Below are 17,906 nucleotides of genomic sequence, written 5' to 3'. Positions count from 1 at the left end.
TAAGTGCTAGTCTTTACACAAGCAAGAACATTGCATTCAGTGGGATTATTCACATGAGTAAGCAAACCAGGAATTTAGTCTGAGCAAGTGTTTATTATGGTCTTAGGGCCTGAAACTGTAGGCTTTAGGGCAGGGACCTGGTCTCTCTTATCTGTATGCTGTCTAGTGTTCTGTTGGTACTATAAAGAAGCATCTTCCTCAACTTTGAAGTCTGCCTTTAAGGGACGGTATTAACTTGTCTCTTCCTGCATATTTGTAAGTGGCAAAAACATGGAACTTCCATGCATAGTTCTTATTAGCCAGTTATCACTTACTTTAAGACCTAAAGCAAGCTACCAAAGCTATTACAGCTTAAACCACAAAGTAAACACCATTTTTACAATGGCTGTTGTAGTTTGGCTCTGTGCAGAAATAGTTTAGGAAAGCTAATCCAGAGGCCTATACAATAGAGAATTAAAGAGGAAGTAATGCTTCATCCTATAGAGATTTAGGAACAGTTTATGATTTACATATCAGGAAATGACCACTGACTGCTTCTGGTTAGTGAAGAGAGATACTGCACCTCAAATTAAGCCCACACTATTGATGGCCTCAAAGGGTCAAGAAAAAATAAACTGCTGTTTAAAAGGAGATTATTTCACATCTACTGTTGAGACTATGGCTCATTTTTAATTAGACTCATACAGGAAATTTGCAAATAAGGCATCAGATGTAGATGCTGCATTGGTCCTTACAGCTTTAATATAGTGGCCTTGTTTTTTGAAAAATGGAGTCAAGTACAGTTTAAAGGTTAGCTGAAAAAACCCAGAGCCTTGAAATATGTCACATTAAACCACCTTCATGTAAGCATACCAGAATTTCAGTAGGTCTTACATTTAGATTTTCAGGAGAGTCAGACCAACACAGCAAGCACCCAAGGCATCTATTCATAGAAGATTAGCATCCCAATTATTTAGCTTTGGAACAAACTGAAACATGCCATCTTCCTTATGACCATCCTGAAGAAAGCTGAGAAACATTAGCCTGTTTTTCCAACTTAACACTTGTGTGGGATGCACAGTTTAGTATAACCAGATGTACAGCAGAGATAGGTTGTCCATTCAGTAATGATTTTACTGGGCATTCACTATCTTAATGTGGTAGACTTTACATTCGTAAAATACATTTCCAGGAGAAACATTAGTGTAAGTGAACCTAGCCCCTCATATGCATCCCCGAAAAACCAAACAAGAAACAAGCCTACCACAAGCCACCAATTGTTGCAGCCTGAACCTACTGAAGTTATTTCTGCACTTATGTGGTTTTCACAATACACTAACCATTGCTTGAACTTTAACCCCAAGAGAAACCATAGGTTTTAATACTTTAATGGCAATGTTTCCAACAGGGAATTTGTTACTCAATGGAGAACATATTACTCAACTGGCAAATCCTTACCAGCTTCTGGGTCAGTCCTGGTGGAGCCCACTCATAAGTTATAGTGTCAAACGTTGGATCTTTCCGAGACACAATAGGATTAGTGATGATCATGCGGTTCCTTTTGTAGATGCGAACACCATCGCCACCTTTCACCCGGGCAGTGAGCGTAGAATACTTGGAGTCAGACAACAAGCGGCCAATTTTCCGATCATCTTCTGCGTCAGAGCTCAAGCTGTGATCCTCCTGGCTACATTTGCATGACTTGCATATTTTCCTGTGGGGGACAAGTGAGATCATCCTTTTGATACAAGCTGGACCTTGGTAGGCATGTGCTCTTTTGAAGGCTCAGTGCTGAACTTTAGTAACTTTAAAAGGTCAAATATTAAACTGGATCGTGACAGAAGACAAAAAGGGCTTTGTGATGCAAACTATATTTGGGAAGACAGCATGATATACCTTAAAGGAATTTGCAGTGGTATGGAATATAAAAAAACTAAGTGCCTTACTGTTGTCCCTGGTCAGAGAAGCAGCAACACACACTGATCAGTCACAGAAGGATAGAAGGCATAGTTGAGCAGCTAGTTTCCATGAATTTATAAGGGATGCTCAAAGAGATTATTAATTTCATGGCAGTACCACACAGTTTTCAGTAGTAAAGCACTGGCCTCCATTATTGAAATGTATAGTTCATTGTTCATTCAGTGTTTTCGTAGTCATAATTATAACCAAAAGATAGAAAGATTATAAAGCCATACTGCTGTTTCTTGATAGTCAAAATATAGAGTTTTAAAAGCAAAGGGCCAAATTCATTTTTAGCATAACTTTAATGACATCAGGGGACTTTGATAGGAATGATTAATTTGATTCACAATTCTCCTCTGTAGTTGGCAAGTCATAAAACAAGTAGTAACTGAACTTTGAAGGCAGAGATTTTCATGCAGCTTAGGTGTGGAAATCAGGAACCCACAGTTGTATAATGTGACATTACATACCACATTCTGTAAATCTGTAATAGTACTTAAGTAATACAGAGATTCCATATGTACAACAAATATGGAACTGTGCAGTACTTAAATACATAATTTAAAAAGCAAATTAGCAAACACCACAATGGAGTATTAAGTTCTAAAATCTTGAACAAAACAATTGTGTATTTTACAAGCATGATATAGACTCTTAAATCATAATTCTTGTTCATCTGCTGGACAGAAGTTTCCTTCTAATTTTTAGTCATTGTTTCTTTCTGGTTTGCAACTGTACAACACTTTGGTATTATTCAGGATAAGAGGAGGAATACAGTAGGGTTACCATATTTAAATAATAAAAAAAGAGGACACTCCACAGGGCCCTGCCCCTACCCCTTTCCCACCCCCGGCCCCGCCCCAACTCTGCCCCTTCCCAAAGTCCCCGCCCTACCTCCCCCTCCTCCCTCCCAGCCACGCGAAAAGGGCTGCCAAAGCGCTACCGGCTTCATGGTTTGCCGGGCAGCATCCAGACCCTGCGCTCCCGGCCGGCGCTTCCCCAGCGCAGCTGGAGCCCGGGAGGGGAAGCGCCCAACCGGGGGCGAAGGGTCTGGGGGCTGCCCGGCAAACCATGAAGCCGGTAGTGCTCGGGCTTCGGGCAGCCCCCATGCCTCAGGATCCTGCGCCCCCGGCCGGGCACTTCCCCTCCCACGCTCCGGTGGCTGTGCTCCTCCCCTGACTCTTCGGCTCTGTTTAAGAGCCGAGCTGCCCGAGTGCTACCGGCTTCGGGCAGCCCCCATGCCTCTGGACCCTGTGCCCCCGGAGCCTGGGAGGGGAAGTGCCCGGCCGGCGGTATTTTTCCTAGACATGTTCGGCTTTTTGGCAATTCCTCCTGGACGGGGGTTTGATTACCAAAAAGCCGGACATGTCCGGGAAAAAACGGACGTATGGTAACCCTAAATACAGATGTTCAGTAGTTAACATCTGTGCTGCTCGAGCGGTCCTCAAAACAGAAGTGTGTTACTAACCAAGAGATCTACTAGATGTTGCCTACAGTTTGTTTTTTAGAAAAATACTGAAAATGGGATATCTAGAAACAAGAAATTTCTGATATTAGACATCCTGTTGAGATAAACCTAAATTCAGCCAAAAAATAGGCTTAGGAGAACCATTGCTAAGGTAGATGCACGTCTCGTGCGGCGCCTCATGGTCTCAGACGCCATCGGATGGTCCAGGGACATCTACATCGAGCACATCACCGGCCACCGACAGTACCAGGAGGCGTGAGCCAGAGTGACATCGTTCTCCCACTACGAGAAAGAGACCAAGTGACCTTCTCCGTTGGATCATATGAACTGGAACCATAAACTCCGTGAACATTAAATCTCACCAAATGAGGGTCAATCCATCCTCATCATCATATCCACTCATTATCTACACCCGAACATAGCCACTTTATGAACTTCATACCCTCTTATCTCAATGTCTCTACTTTGACCCATCAACCTTTTACCCCCAATCGGGGATATTGCAGATTATGTATTCCTCATGCCACCTTATCTTAAACCAAACTTTGCACCCTCGATAATCTGTATGTTATTCCCTGATAACCAGAAACATCTATGCTCAAACTCTGTTCACTATTTTTTTTTATCATCTTAATAAAATTTTAACCTGTTGATGAGCGTGGTGAGTGACATTAACATCCTGCAAAACCAAAGCTTTTTATTTTCACTTTCCCCAGCCACACTAGCCATGTCTGTCACTTTTGTCCTTGATAGCAGTGAGGCCGTGTGTGGAATATTTACTATGGACATTTGGCATTATCCTGTTGGCTGGTGCCTCAGAGATTTGAAAGTGAGCAAGGACAGACAGCATGGGTTTTGTTTGAAAAGCATTTTTCAAATCGTTGTACGCTGGGTTCCAAGCCTGTGTAACACACACAGGATTTGCATTACAGTATATAAGCCCATATGCAGTGCATCAGGTGGCTAAAGTCTAAACAGAGTATAATTACTTTGGCACCAAGCCCTGTTCCTGCTGTGCCATTGAATAGCATCAAGTACATGTCTGCTGTTTTGCAACTGGCTGATGCCAAAGAAAAAAACAGTAGCACAAAGAGAGCACCCTCATTTATATTCTCACTTCCACCCCCCCAAAGTGAATATTCAGTTTCATTTACTAAATTCCCAAAATTATACAAACTGCAGTAGGCTGTACTGTAGGATTTACTGCCTGTTCTAATCCCTGCCAAGAAATTCTATTACACAGTGCACTTTTTAAAAATCTATTTTAAGACAAAAAGAAGAAGAACTAGTGGAACAGAGGCGCAAACTCGTTTCCCCTCCATTTGAACCTGCACTTACATTGTGGGTTCTAGAGTTTGACTGGTTCAGACAGTGCTACTTCACAACCCTTAGCACCTTGGCCCAGCTTTTCCCCATCTATGGGAGGGATATTAGAGTTTGTAAATTGCCTGGCTCATGGGTAGTGGATTATATTAAAATCGTACAGCTGCAGTTACATCAAGGGCACACAGAGCAGATGGACAGAACTGCTAAAATGGCACCGATCTAACAAACACCCCCACTGCCATTATTGCTGTATTTAAGTGCCTCCTAAGTATTTTAGATAGAAACTCCTCTCCTGCTCCCCAGCCTGTAAAAGAAATAGCTTGATTAGTTATCAGGATTTTATTTTTGCATGCAAGTTTCACATTCAGTTCAGACTGCTGCAAGATCTGAGCTGGCTCCTGCAAAAATAAGCCACATAGTCTGTGCTCCTGTGAAAACTGTCTCCCACACTCACGGGTGAAGTTGGTTGAAAAATTGGAATTTGTTTCCTTTGTTGGAAGATTCAGGTTTAAGTTTTCTGCATGGTTTCCCTTCGTTTTCACTTTCTTTTTTCTAGTGGCATTAGATGTACAGTTTGGATCCAAGGTGCTTAGGTCAAGTGACCTGAAAGACATTTACTCTATACAAAGGAGGACTATATTTTAATTCATTTTACATAGGGTGACCAGACAGCAAGTGTGAAAAATCAGGACAGGGTGTGTGTGTGGTGGGGGGGTAATAGGAGCCTATATAAGAAAAAGACCCAAAACTCAGGACTGTCCCTATAAAATCAGGACATCTGGTCACCCTAATTTTACAACCTATGGCAAAATGCTTGGATTTAGGTTAGTGTATATAGGTTATTGCATGTACCAAGTGCATTATTGTTTCTCCTCGTTGTGATACACTAGGACCCTCTAGCACAGGGGTCGGCAACTTTTCAGAAGTGGTGTGCCGAGTCTTCATTTATTCACTCTAATTTAAGGTTTCACATGCCAGTAATACATTTTAACCTTTTTAGAACGTCTCTTTCTACAAGTCTAGAATATATAGCTAAACTATTGTTGTATGTAAAGTAAATAAGAAGCTTCATTTAAAATTAAATTAAAATGCAGAGCCCCCGGACTGGTGGCCAGGACCCAGGCAGTGTGAGTGCCACTGGAAAAAAAAAAAAAAAAAAAAATCAGCTCGCGTGCCGCTTTTGGCACACGTGCCATAGGTTGCCTACCCCTGCTCTATCATGAGGGTTGCTAGAGAAAGGGAAAGAAATGGTTAACATATGCAGAGGTGTAATCTAGATTAATACATTATGGGGTCAAAAATAATAATCCTCACACCTCAGTATGTCACCTGCAATGTGTTGGCAGAGCATTTGGTGCAGTTTGGGAGATCCAGATAGATGTTTAGCAGGCTAATTTTTTGTATTTTCCTTTGTTGTGCAAGTCTCTAGCCAGCCAGTATATTCTTACAGATTTTATATTACAACCCATTCTATTAACCGCAGGTAATCACATCACAGCTGTTAGTTTCCTGGCTCCAATGAAGCCATAATATAAGTGAAGCTGAACATGTTTTTATTTGTACGAGATGATGCATCACTAGTATGCTTTCAGCTTCTCTGTAACCTTCATCCAAATATCACCTTTAAAAAAGGTTCTAGGTTAGAGCCACATCTGCACATTAGAGATGTAAACAAACTGCTTCATTCCACTTTAAAAAAAGTCATACTATACAAAAGTGCCTATTAAAGGGAAAAGTCAGTTCCCCACAATGAAGATATCATTTAATTGAAAGATGCATTCTAGCTTTGGATCTGGTTAGTTCATTTTTGTTCTACACAGCCAATCACCTCCTAGTGCTGCTCTGGAGGGCTACCTTGGCAAAAGTAGAGACCCTTTTTAATCCTCCCTTGATCATGGCTCCCCCACAACTTACTGCAGTCTCAAGGGTGATTTAAGTTGTGCCAGCTGCTCATGACCTCAAGGGGGCATTCTACCATGTGGAGATAGCCAAGTCACAGGGATGTCCAGATCATGCCTCCCCACCCTCTGCCAATCAGGAGCTAGGAGTACAGCAGCATCAGAGTCTAGAGCTGATAAAAAAAATGTGAATCTTCCTCAGAAAATGCTTGCTATGACAAGATTTTCTTTTAACATTTTCCATGTAAATTTCAGGGTTTTCAATGAAAAGAGCCTGAAAGTCTTGACAGTTGAAAAATTTGGGTTGCTCCCTGTGACAGAGGGAATATTTCATAGTACTTTGTATGAAGAATGTGTGTGCTGCAGTTTTCCCTACATGCTGCATGGTTAAACCTTTTCCCCCTGCCTAGTTAGTCTTTGCAGAGACCTAGATGTGACTGACTCCTTACTGTCTGCAGCCTGGGCCCAGACAATTACCTGGCCATGTGGTACCTAGCAAATAATGACCAGGGGGCCCACCCTCTGCAGGAAGCCAGCCAGGTTTGACCAGCTGGAGAACAGAGGGCCAAGTGACAATGTTTGCCTAGGAACAAAAGCAAATGATTAAGGAAACAACACCAAGGGGCTCTAAGTATGGGGCTGCTGGAAGGAGAGGGGTTGGAGGAGGGCTCTGGGCTGATCCAGATGGACTTTGCTGTACTTCTGTTCTCTACATTAACTTAAGGACTTTCTATGCTGTGTTCCAGACATCTAATAAACCCTTCTGTTTCTACCAAGCTGGCTGAGCCACTCCAGAGTCAGGAGTGCATTGCTCCCTTTGGTTGTGCAAGTCTTCCCCAAGCGTCCAATTCAGGTGCACTCACTGGGGGGAGCTCACGGAGTGAAGCAGGGGTGCTGACGGCTCCGAAGTTCAGTCCCAGGAGGCGGTAAAGCATGACTAACAGGGTCAACACACTAAAGGGGTCCTCCCAGGGACTGTTCCAGAGCACCAGGCCTGTGGATCTGTGACACTCCCACCCTCGACCCTTTTCTTGTTTTGTGTGTGTGGAAGTGGGGGGGAGGGGGGGGAAGAAGAGACATTTTGACTAGTACTGTGAATATAGTTAAAGAAATACAGAGTAAAGAAGTGACTATGCAATTCTTCATCTTGGGCTATTTGTCAAAAGGGTTTTCTGGATAGAATGAAAGGGTAGCTAAACACCCTGGGCCACTGATAGTTTACACAGGCTAGCTGAAGAGAGGAGTCCAGTCCTGAATATTTTTTATTCTGAATTTGTATAATTTAAATTGTGCAAAAAGGTTACTTTTGTTATACACAGCTATGGTGGAACAGAGCTGAGGAGTTTTTGAAGCATGACCTGTGATCACTTGCGCACCCTGCTGAAATTGCCTCCTGCCACCCAATTGAAGTAGGAGCAAGTGTCATGAACACAAAATACTAAACTGGCTTTTCTGATGGAAATGTTCTCTAACCATTATAATTGTAGGCATACAGGGATAAAACACCAGACACTATTAGCCTGGCTGCTGTACATAAGAACTTTGAAAAGCTGAAGAACATTGAGAAGCAAATGAAGGAGGGGGGCAGGGAGGGGAGAGAATCCAGGAGTATTTCAGCAGTGAAGTGTTGATATCATTTGGCTTTCTTTGGTAAAACCCAATAGTATGGATTCTGGTATAAGAAAGAAGGTCTGGGGCTGTTCTTTGGCTTAGTTTTCCCCTCCTTGATCCTATTACAGATTTCTATGGGATGGCAATGTAGAAGGGATATTTTTGTCTGCTAGCTTGTATGGTTTGGGCCATTCCTCATTCACTGAAGATCCAAGTGCCACTTCTGGTACAGGGTTCTGGCAGGAGGTAATCTTAAAAAAAGATTCCCTTCCCTCTCCACTCTTCCCCCCCCAACTCATCTTGGAGCCTGTCTCCAAGCCTGGTGGTTCCCCTTAGATCCCAGAGCCTTTGTGCAAGTGCCCTGTGCCTCATTATTACCAGGATTACAGTAACACTCTGATCTCACTTAGGGCATCTGATTCCCTCTGTGCAAGGCACTAGACAAGTTGTGGGAGATGGTCCGTACCCTGAAGAACTTACAGGGTAAAGAGAAGACAAAGAAGTGGTGGAGAGGAGATATACCATGATGGTAGAGTGAACAGGATAATAGTCTCCAAACATCATGTTAAGTCCACAATTTTGCTTGTTTCTTTAATTTTTGGATGGGGCTGTATAGGGAGGACGACGACGACGACTCGTCAAGGTGGAGAGACTGAGGGTTAGGTCTACACTGCGCAGTTAGCCTGGGTGATTGGCACCCAGGTCTGAGCACTTGGGTTAGCCTAAGTCACTATAAGCATTCAGGAAAGCCCTATATGCATTATGTGGTCACCGTTTCTGCACTTAATATGTATCTGGGGGCATTTCCCATGGTTCTTTGTGTTCAGACACTCAACAGATTCTTCTTCAATCAATTCTGTCAATTGTGAAGGAATATGCCTGTCTCTCAGGGAGACTTGTGGAGGACTATCAATATTCAAGTGACTTTTCCTGTGTCCTCACTGCAAAATGGGCAGGTTCCAGTCTGAGATAACAGCTTCAGCCCAGACCCCCAGACATGCAAGCAAAAACAGGTTCAAAGCATAAAGAGGCACATGCTTGAGGATTATGTGCGCCGTAGCAGGTTTAGACCAAAAAGTCATATGTAGGTGCATGAGCTAAGATTGCATTGTAGACATATCCTAAGGATGGAACCTTCATGCTGGCTCTAGCCCCCTAGTGGCCTCCCCAGCACTGAGTTTGCACAAACTATGCATTTCCCTTCCTCCTCCAACACACTCATTTATCAGTTTGCATCTACGTTGAGAGTCAGTGAAGCCTGAATATAGACAAAGCCCCAACAGAGACTTTTAAAGAGCCCATCCAGCAGAAAATCAATTACCTCCAAGAATGTGGCTCAAAGCCTGTACACATCCCACTGCATTGCAGACAAGGCACCCCTCTTCCTGATTGCTGCTGGCTTACAGACATCTGGAAAAGAGAAATGTTTTGGGATTTTTCTTAAGTATATATACACACATACACACCACACACACCCCTTGACCTCAAGTTCTTCCATTGTGTATTGCTTCTCAAGCATGTTGACGCCTTTACAACTATGCCTTATGTGGTTTGAGGTCTCCAGATCAATAAATCATTGGGCAACTGAGTACTCATGGTTAAGCAAGACAGCTAAAAAAGTTCTGGTCTTGAACGTAGATGAAAAGGGAGAGACACCTCTTTTATTGAATATCTGGGTGCTAGCTTATAGTACCTCCACCATACATTATAAACCATTGAGACAACATTGAAATAAAACCTCTGGTGGCCAAGAAATTGGGCTCACCAATCAGTAACAACTGGAAATTTCTTATCAAAGCAAAAACTTCAGACGCCTTCCCTTCTAGGCCATTTATTTAATGGACAGGTGATTAAAATGCAGCACAATCTAAACAGATGTTTAGAGACTGTGGTTAAAGGAGTATGTTTTACATTTAGTTTTAGCACAGGATATTGAATTACCACTTACATTTTCCATTTAGCGGGCTGTTTGAGATGCATCTGTGAATGTGAGAAGAACGGGTCTCAGTCTGAGTCTTGCTGGGAGGTTATCAATGAGTTAAGTTTCACCAAACTTATCACACAACTTGCATACCATGTACAAACCAACTCAAGACTGAGTGATAATGACTGAGCTTATTATCTTTTTACCTTAAAGATTAAAGGGTAATTTGAAGTACCTAGGAGGGGAACACATTTAATAATGGGCTCTTCAATCTAGCAGAGCAAAGATATAATCTGATCTAATGGTGGAGTTGAGCTTGACAAATTCAGACTAGAAATAAGGCATATTTTTTTAAAAAACAGTAATTAACCATTGGAACAATTTACCAAGGGTTGTGGAGGAGTCTCCATCACTGACAGTTTTAAAATGGAGATTGGATGATTTTGTAAGATCAGTTCTAGGAATAATTTGGGGAAAGTTCTATGGCCTGTGCTACTCAGTAGGTCAGACTACAGGATCACAGTGCTCCTGTCTGGCTTTTGAGTCTATGAATCTGAGTTTCATGGGATGCAAACAGCTGAATTAAGATAATCTTTGGCCTTAACCATGGGAAATAAACTTCCAGGAAAAAATGTCTGGGTGAGAAGAATTATTTAGATATAGGTACAATTATTCAAATAGGTGGGAAATGTGAGGCCAGAGACACTACAGCAATTTAATTATATATATACACACACGTACATATGAATCTTAATGATCACTGGATGAAAACTAATACCCCTTTTAACACAAAGACAAGATTTTAAGAAAAAAATCCAACCCCTCATTTGGGCCCTCTCTCATGCTGAGGCTTCACCATTCTAGTTGTTCAAAAGAAATTGCAAAGAAGTAACCACACACTCTTCACCTTGCTCCCTCTACAAGTCTAGATAGACGTTTTAATTTATTGAAGTTACCAAACGAAAGGCAAGTTTTTGTATTTGTTATACATTCATATTCAGACAGAGCACCTTCTCTTAAAGCAATAGAAATGAATGGGAGCAGAGGGTCATCAGCACCTTGCAGGACTATTCTCATTTCATGTAGTTCTAAGGGCTTGTCTCTGGGAAGCTATTCCTGATTATCTCGATGTGTAGACACACTTATTCTAGAATCAGAGTGCTATATTCTGGAATATTTAATCCAAAAGTGGACTAAAATAGTGGATTCCAAATTAATTCAGAATAAAGCATTTTTATTCTGGAATAATGGAGTGTCCACACATGGAGATAATCAGGAACAGCTCCCTATGGAAACAAGTCCTCAGCATCCATTCACTTCTGTTGCTGGATAATAGAGAAAAGCAGTGAAAGATTCAGATACACGGTGGTGATTTACTACTACTGTTCATTTTATTGATATACAGCATACTCCTGTTTATCCAAAATCCTGTTATCCCAACCTCTGCATTATCCAAATCCCTTCTTCATCCCCCATGGGTATGGATACAGTGCAATTAAAAACCCTCGGCTGGCCTGTGACAGATGACTGACTTGCAGGACTTGGGCTAAGGGGTTGTTTAATTGCAGTGTAGATATTGAGGCTCAGGCTGGACCCTGTGAGGTGAGAGGATCCCGGAGTTCGGGCTGCAGCCTCAGCCTGAATATCTACACTGCAATTAAAACAGCCCAGCTGCCTGAGTTAGCTGGCAAAGACCAGCTGCAGGTGTCTAATTGCAGTGTAGACATACCTTGTGTCTCGTGCTGGGGGGTAGGGGGGGCGCGCAGAAGAGATTTGGATGTTTGGATAACAGACTAGGGACCCCCAGACAGGAGGGTAACTCGGGAGGCCACCTCGCTGCTGATTGAGGGCAGGAGCCAATTATCTGAACAAAATTCATGCTCCCCCATGCTATTCAGATTATACAGTATACTCCGGACTGCCTTCCTTGTTCCCTGTTCAGAGACTCAAGTTTCCACATCTCATGTTTTGCTTTGCAGATGGTTTCCATGGTGAAGGGGAAACATGGTGGGGAATAGATAAATGCCCAAGGGAGGAAAAGGAGAGGGGAGGGGGAAGTAGTGTTGTGATCATGCTACACTTTAGGCTGTTCATTCAAGACAGATGACAGACTAAGTTTATATAGGGGAGTCCATGGCTGTTCAGGGAAGGCAGTGACAAAAATGCTAATCTCAAAATGGGAAGAAGGGGCAAGTATGAGCTCATTTGTTGAGCAAAAGCAGCCAATAATGTTTAAAAATATGTGTGTGTGTGTGTGTGTGTGTCTGTCTGTCTTTGCACTTCAGATTTATCAAATAGGACTTACTGAATTTAAAGAATGTGAAATGTATGACAGGAGCCAAGAATGAAGTAATTTCAAAAAGGAAAAAACTATGGAGAAATGATACTGTGGAATTCTGAATAGGGCTACAAACCTTCCCAGACTCCCATCTCAGATAGACAGTTCCTCGGCACTGGCAGCAAGTCTTTACACACACACAAAAAATCAGTTTTGCCAACTGTTAATTTTTTAAATCCTATGAGTGGATCCCTTCTCCCCACAAAAAAAAAAAAAAAGCCACACGCACACCATAAGAATTACAATTAAGACTGATCCCACAATTATGATTTAATCTTAGGCTTTTAGAACCCCTCCTGCACCCATTCCCAGTGTTGGTGTGAAAATTAAGATGTCAACTCTCACAAATGTATAGCGAGCAAAGCAATTTTGGCCCCGATACAGGATTTTTCACTGGAGGACACAACGAACATTAGGGACCTACTGCCATAGGCTCTGTGCAAAAAACATACAGTAAGGGACAGTCCCCATGCAGAAGCGTTTAACCTCACTACCATGCTTTGCACTAGAGTATGTGACATGGGAACTGGTTTAAAACCAATTTCATACAAGGTCCAAACTTCCTTTATATAGTAGCAGTATTTAAACCCTGCTGAGCTGGACAGGATTGAGACTAGTGACCCACAAGTAAAAGCACTGAAGCCTCATTACATCCAGTCTCTTGTAAATGCTAGTGTTGCCTGGCTTTCTGGAAAGATATACACTAAATCAAGTTCTGACCTTTCTGGAGTTTACACAGACTGGGTCTTTCATCCTGTAGACACAGACAAAACATCGCTCTCAGTCTTAAACTGATTGTCTGTTCTTAAAGGGACAGCTCCCATTAGTAGTTCAACATCCATATTCCCTTCGAAATAAATCAATCATTACAACTACTCCAGGATCCATTTTTATACAAACAACAACATTAAGGCTGCAAAAATAAAGCACTCTCCCCCAGACAGCCTCAGAGGCATCACAGGTGAGACAGGTTCCCTGCTCTCAGTTCCATTGCCCAGGTCAGAACTGCAGCCCAGAGCTGCAGTTGCAGGGGAAGTCCTGCTCAGGCCCAGACTGGAGCGTGCCCATTGTGCACAGCATCTTCAGGGAAGATTAGTTTAAAAGATCTAGCTAGCAAGTCTGCACAGAGCCATGTGCCCTTGCCAAGTGACTCAGCTGGTGTCAGTTTCCTCTTTTGTTCAATGAAGTCAGCATTTGCAGAGTGCTTTGAGAGCAAATGCAAGGAATTAAGTGAATTAGTCAGACACACAAACATAGCTAGATGACACTTGGTCCCAGTAAATGCTTTCAGACCTCCTTTATAAATCATCTTTGGCCCTTGTACGAGTCTGAGCCGCAAAATTCAGATTAGGTCTAGATCTCTAAACCTCTCTGAACTTCAGCATGTTAAAGCAACCATTTCAGTCTAGCCTCTACTTTAAGACTCAACATGTCTATAAATACTTTTTACCTGACTTGCCCCACCAGATAGTAGTTTACTGTCTTATTAATGAGCCTTCAGGATGCAAACCAGACAAAATAGCTGACGGCAGTAGAATGGCACAAACTGGCTACAAGCAAAGGACACAGCTGACATTAGACTGTAAATCTATGCATCATAGCTCATGATGCACCACAGCTAGGAAAAAAAAAATGCTACAAGCCCTTGAAGAACTAGATCCCTCAGTCCTGAGGATTCACAAGATATGCCTTGAAATGGCTCCCACTTCTCCACATTCTTCAAAAGTAACCACCGGCTAGGGTGGCCAGGTGTTCTGGTAAAAAACTGATCTAAAAGGGATCCTGGCGGCTCTGGTCAGCACCACTGACTGGGCCATTAAAAGTCCGGTGGGCAGTGCTGCAAAGCTAAGGCAGGCTAGTCCCTACCTGTCCTGGCTCCGCACTGCGCCCTGGAAGTGACCAGCAGATCCAGCTCCTAGGTGGGAGCAGGGGCGGCTCCAGGCACCAGCGCACCAAGCACGTGCCTGGGGCGGCAAGCCACGGGGGGCGGCCTGCCGGTCGCTGTGAGGGCAGCAGTTTGGCGGAATGCTTGTGGGAGGTCCGCCAGTCCCGTGGCTTCGGCAGCAATTTGGCGGCTAGCCGCGGACCAGTGAACCTCCCACAGGCATGCTGCCGAATCCGCGTTACCAGCGGACCTCCCACAGGCCGAAAGCCACCTGCCTGCCGTGCTTGGGGCGGCAAAAAACAGAGCCGCCCCTGGGTGGGAGGGGTGGGGACCCATCGGGCTCCATGTGTTGCCCCTGCCCCGAGCACCAGCTCCACACGCCCATTGGCTGGGAACTGCAGCCAATGAGAGCTGTGGGGGCAGTGCCTGTGGGCGAGAGCAACATGCAGAGCTGCCTGCTGCACCTCCGCCTAGGAGCCAGACCTGCTGTTGGCTGCTTCTGGGATGCAGCGCGGAGTCAGGACAGGCAGGAATCCTGCCTTGGCCCCCATGCTGTGCTGCTGACCAGGAGCTGCTGGAGGTAAGCCTGGGCCACAACCCCCTGGCCTGAGCCCCCTCCTGCACCCTGAATTCCTCATCCCCTGCCCCACCCTAGAGTCTGCACCCCCAGCCCAGAGCCTGTACCCCTCTTGCACCCCAGCCCCCTGTCTCAACATGCAACCCCCTCCCACATTCTGAATCTCTTGGCCTCATCCCCCAGCCTGGAGCACCCGCCTGCACCCCAAATCCCTCATCCCCAGCCCCACCCCAAACCCCTCATCTCCAGCCAGACTCCTGACCCCCTCCCACACCCCAACCCCCTGCCCCAGCCCAGTGAAAGTGGGGGGGGGGGAAGAAGAGGAGAGAGCAAGCCACCGAGGGAGAGGGAATGTAGTGAGGGGAGTAGGGGGTGTGGCCTTGGGGAAGGGACGGGGCTAGGGTGGTCAGTTGTGTGATTAGAACATTGGCAACCCTACCCCCAGCCAATAATCTTTTTGGGACCCCCAATATTGTGGGTCAGCCAGGAAGCCAATGAGGACATTATCTGTTTTGGAACACTTCATTAAATAGGGACTAGGGAGTTTAATCAAGACATGTACAGTTTGCAACTACAGAGATTCAAAAGTTTGACAGAATTTAAGTCTATACAAAAAAGTTTATGCTTCTGTTTATTTAAAAGGCAAACAAAGGATTAAATAAAACCCATTTAGAAGAGTTATGACACTCAGACCAATGGGGGGAGGGAAATGTAGGGGAGCATTGAAGCCACAGGATTTTTGGGGGTCCAAATGTCAGCCAGTTAAAGGTCTAAAAGTACCCTATCAAGGCATTAACGGAGTCAGGAACATCCAGCAGCAGCTGAAAGAAGTTGTGAGATACATTTGATATTTCACTTAAACACTTTTAAACAGAACAAGGTTATGGGACAGTAGACTTGCCCAAATATAAATACTGCTTTATGGTCCTGATCCAAAGCTCACCTGAAGTCAGCCTCTGTTGACTTCAGTGGGATTTGGATCTGGTATTAAATGCTTTATAGAACATGGATTTAGAAAGTGATTTTAAAAAGTGTAAATGCAGCTACCACCAGTCAGTTGACTTTATGAACTCTGCCAGCTCCATATTATTCCTTTGTTAAAACTTCTAACCGTTTGCGATCCTTTTTCTGCACCATTATGTACTGGAACATATTTGATTTACCAATTCATATGTAAAAGATGGAGACCTGTACACCTGCTCTAGCCCCTTTTACTCTAGAAGGGCATAAAGGCATAGAGGTGTGTGCCAGGTTAGGGCCACCATGCTCTGGAGATTCCAGACAGTGCTGTGGCCCAGAGGGCAGCCAGTTAGCTGGAACACAGACAGCCCTGGGGGCCTACATGGTACTATGTTGCACTGAAGGGTTAAACATTCAGCAGCATCCGTTAGTGTGCACTTCTCTGCTGCAACAGGTGAGGCTGCAGAGTGGACCCTACTATGTCAATCAGTCCCTCATATACAAGATAAATAAGCACTTTGCACATTTGTGTCAGCACATGAGGATAGCTGAGATGAAATAGGTTTCACTTTCTCATTTGCTTCCTAGGCAACACAGCCACTTTGCCAACACCAGCCTCATTTGCAGTGGAACCTTTTTTGAACTCCCCTATTGTGTATCACGGTTACACACCTACTCAGCTCAAGCAAATATAATAAAACAGACCAGATTTAGTATATTGGAGATTCAATTAACTCTTATCTCGAGCTGTCAATGTAAACGAGTGGTGTACTTCTTGGATTATGCAGTTCAGCCTTTCCACATGACAATTTGCTTTGATTTAAAGCTGTAAAACAGATGGTCTATTTCCTTAAGGAAAACAATGTCTTTATTCTTAGGCAAATGTAGACTCAGGTTATCAGTCAAACAGCAGAAAATACCTCCCATGGCTCCTTGCCCCCCCCCTCCCCCTTGTTTAATTGCCATAGCGACTAGCTAATTCCATGTCTCAGAGATAAGAGCATCATATATCTAACTTTCCTAGGGTACTTTTGTTTCATAACTTTCAACAGTATGACAGCACTGCTCCTCATGGTACTAGGAGTATGAACCAGCTCAAATCCAGCCTTGGGCAAACCTAGACCTAAAGCAGAACAGGGAAGAAAAGAATAAAAACAGTGTCAGGATAATGTGCAGGGATGGGCTTAACACTTAAGAGGCTCTTCTAGCTAAGACAGGGCTCCTTAAGACACACTTTACACCTTACAGTGTCTCTCCTCTGGTACCATGACCATAGGTGGAGATTGGGCCAACCCATGAGGTACAGAGATTTCTCTGCACTGCAGGGTCCCCAGAAGTACAGAGGCTGTAAGTAGCCACTTACGTTTGGTTTCTCTGCCTTCCAGGCACAATCCTGTGCAGTTGCACTATCCCATTCAGAGTATCAGGAGGCATCGTGCCTTGGGGAAGCAGAACACACTCCAAAGCTTCCAGATACATAGGGGCAGAGTGCATGCCTGATGCACTAGTTCAGGGTTGTGCTGCATTTTCCCCTGCACAGCCAGTCATCTCTGCTGGCCAGTGGCTCCACCTCTTCCCCTACCCACTTTAGATGGCTAGTGATGCAGTGGGCCCTCTATATTCAGAAGATTGCATGTGTGCTCTTCTCTTTCATGAGAATGGAGGGAGGTTTCAGTAGGGTTACCATATGTTGTGCCTCCAAATGGAGGACACTCCATGGGGCCCCGGCCCCGCCCCCGCCCCCAGCCCCGCCCATGCCCCTGCCCCAACTCCGCCCCCTCCCCAAAGTCTCCGCCCCCTCCCCTGCTTCCCGCGAACATTTGATTCGCGGGAAGCCTGAAGCAGGTAAGGGAGTGTGGGGGGAGGAGGCGCGGCCCAGGCTGGCCCCCCCCGGCGGCTCCAGCCTGGGTCGGCTCGGGCCCTGGGGTGCCGGCCCCGGCCGACCACCCCCGGCCCGCCCAGCACTGCCGGCCCCCGG

At 44.6% G+C, this 17,906-nt stretch overlaps 1 protein-coding gene across 1 annotated transcript in view; it reads right to left on the bottom strand.

Moving 5' to 3' along the window:
* LMCD1 (LIM and cysteine rich domains 1) overlaps positions 1-17,906 on the bottom strand; it is a 62,679-nt gene that overhangs the window by 20,880 nt on the left and 23,893 nt on the right. The window contains exons 2-3 of the mRNA XM_024217114.2: positions 9,566-9,654; positions 1,438-1,693 (exon numbers count right to left, since the gene is read on the bottom strand). Coding sequence (XP_024072882.1) covers positions 1,438-1,693; positions 9,566-9,654 — 345 coding nt within the window. The remainder of the gene's footprint in view (positions 1-1,437; positions 1,694-9,565; positions 9,655-17,906) is intronic.

The sequence above is a fragment of the Terrapene carolina genome, unplaced genomic scaffold, assembly GCF_002925995.2.
Source record: "Terrapene carolina triunguis isolate 2854851 unplaced genomic scaffold, T_m_triunguis-2.0 Scaffold89, whole genome shotgun sequence".
Lineage (NCBI taxonomy): Eukaryota > Metazoa > Chordata > Testudines > Emydidae > Terrapene > Terrapene triunguis.
Note: the sequence above shows the minus strand (reverse complement) of the source record. Positions and strands in the feature narration are given on the sequence as shown.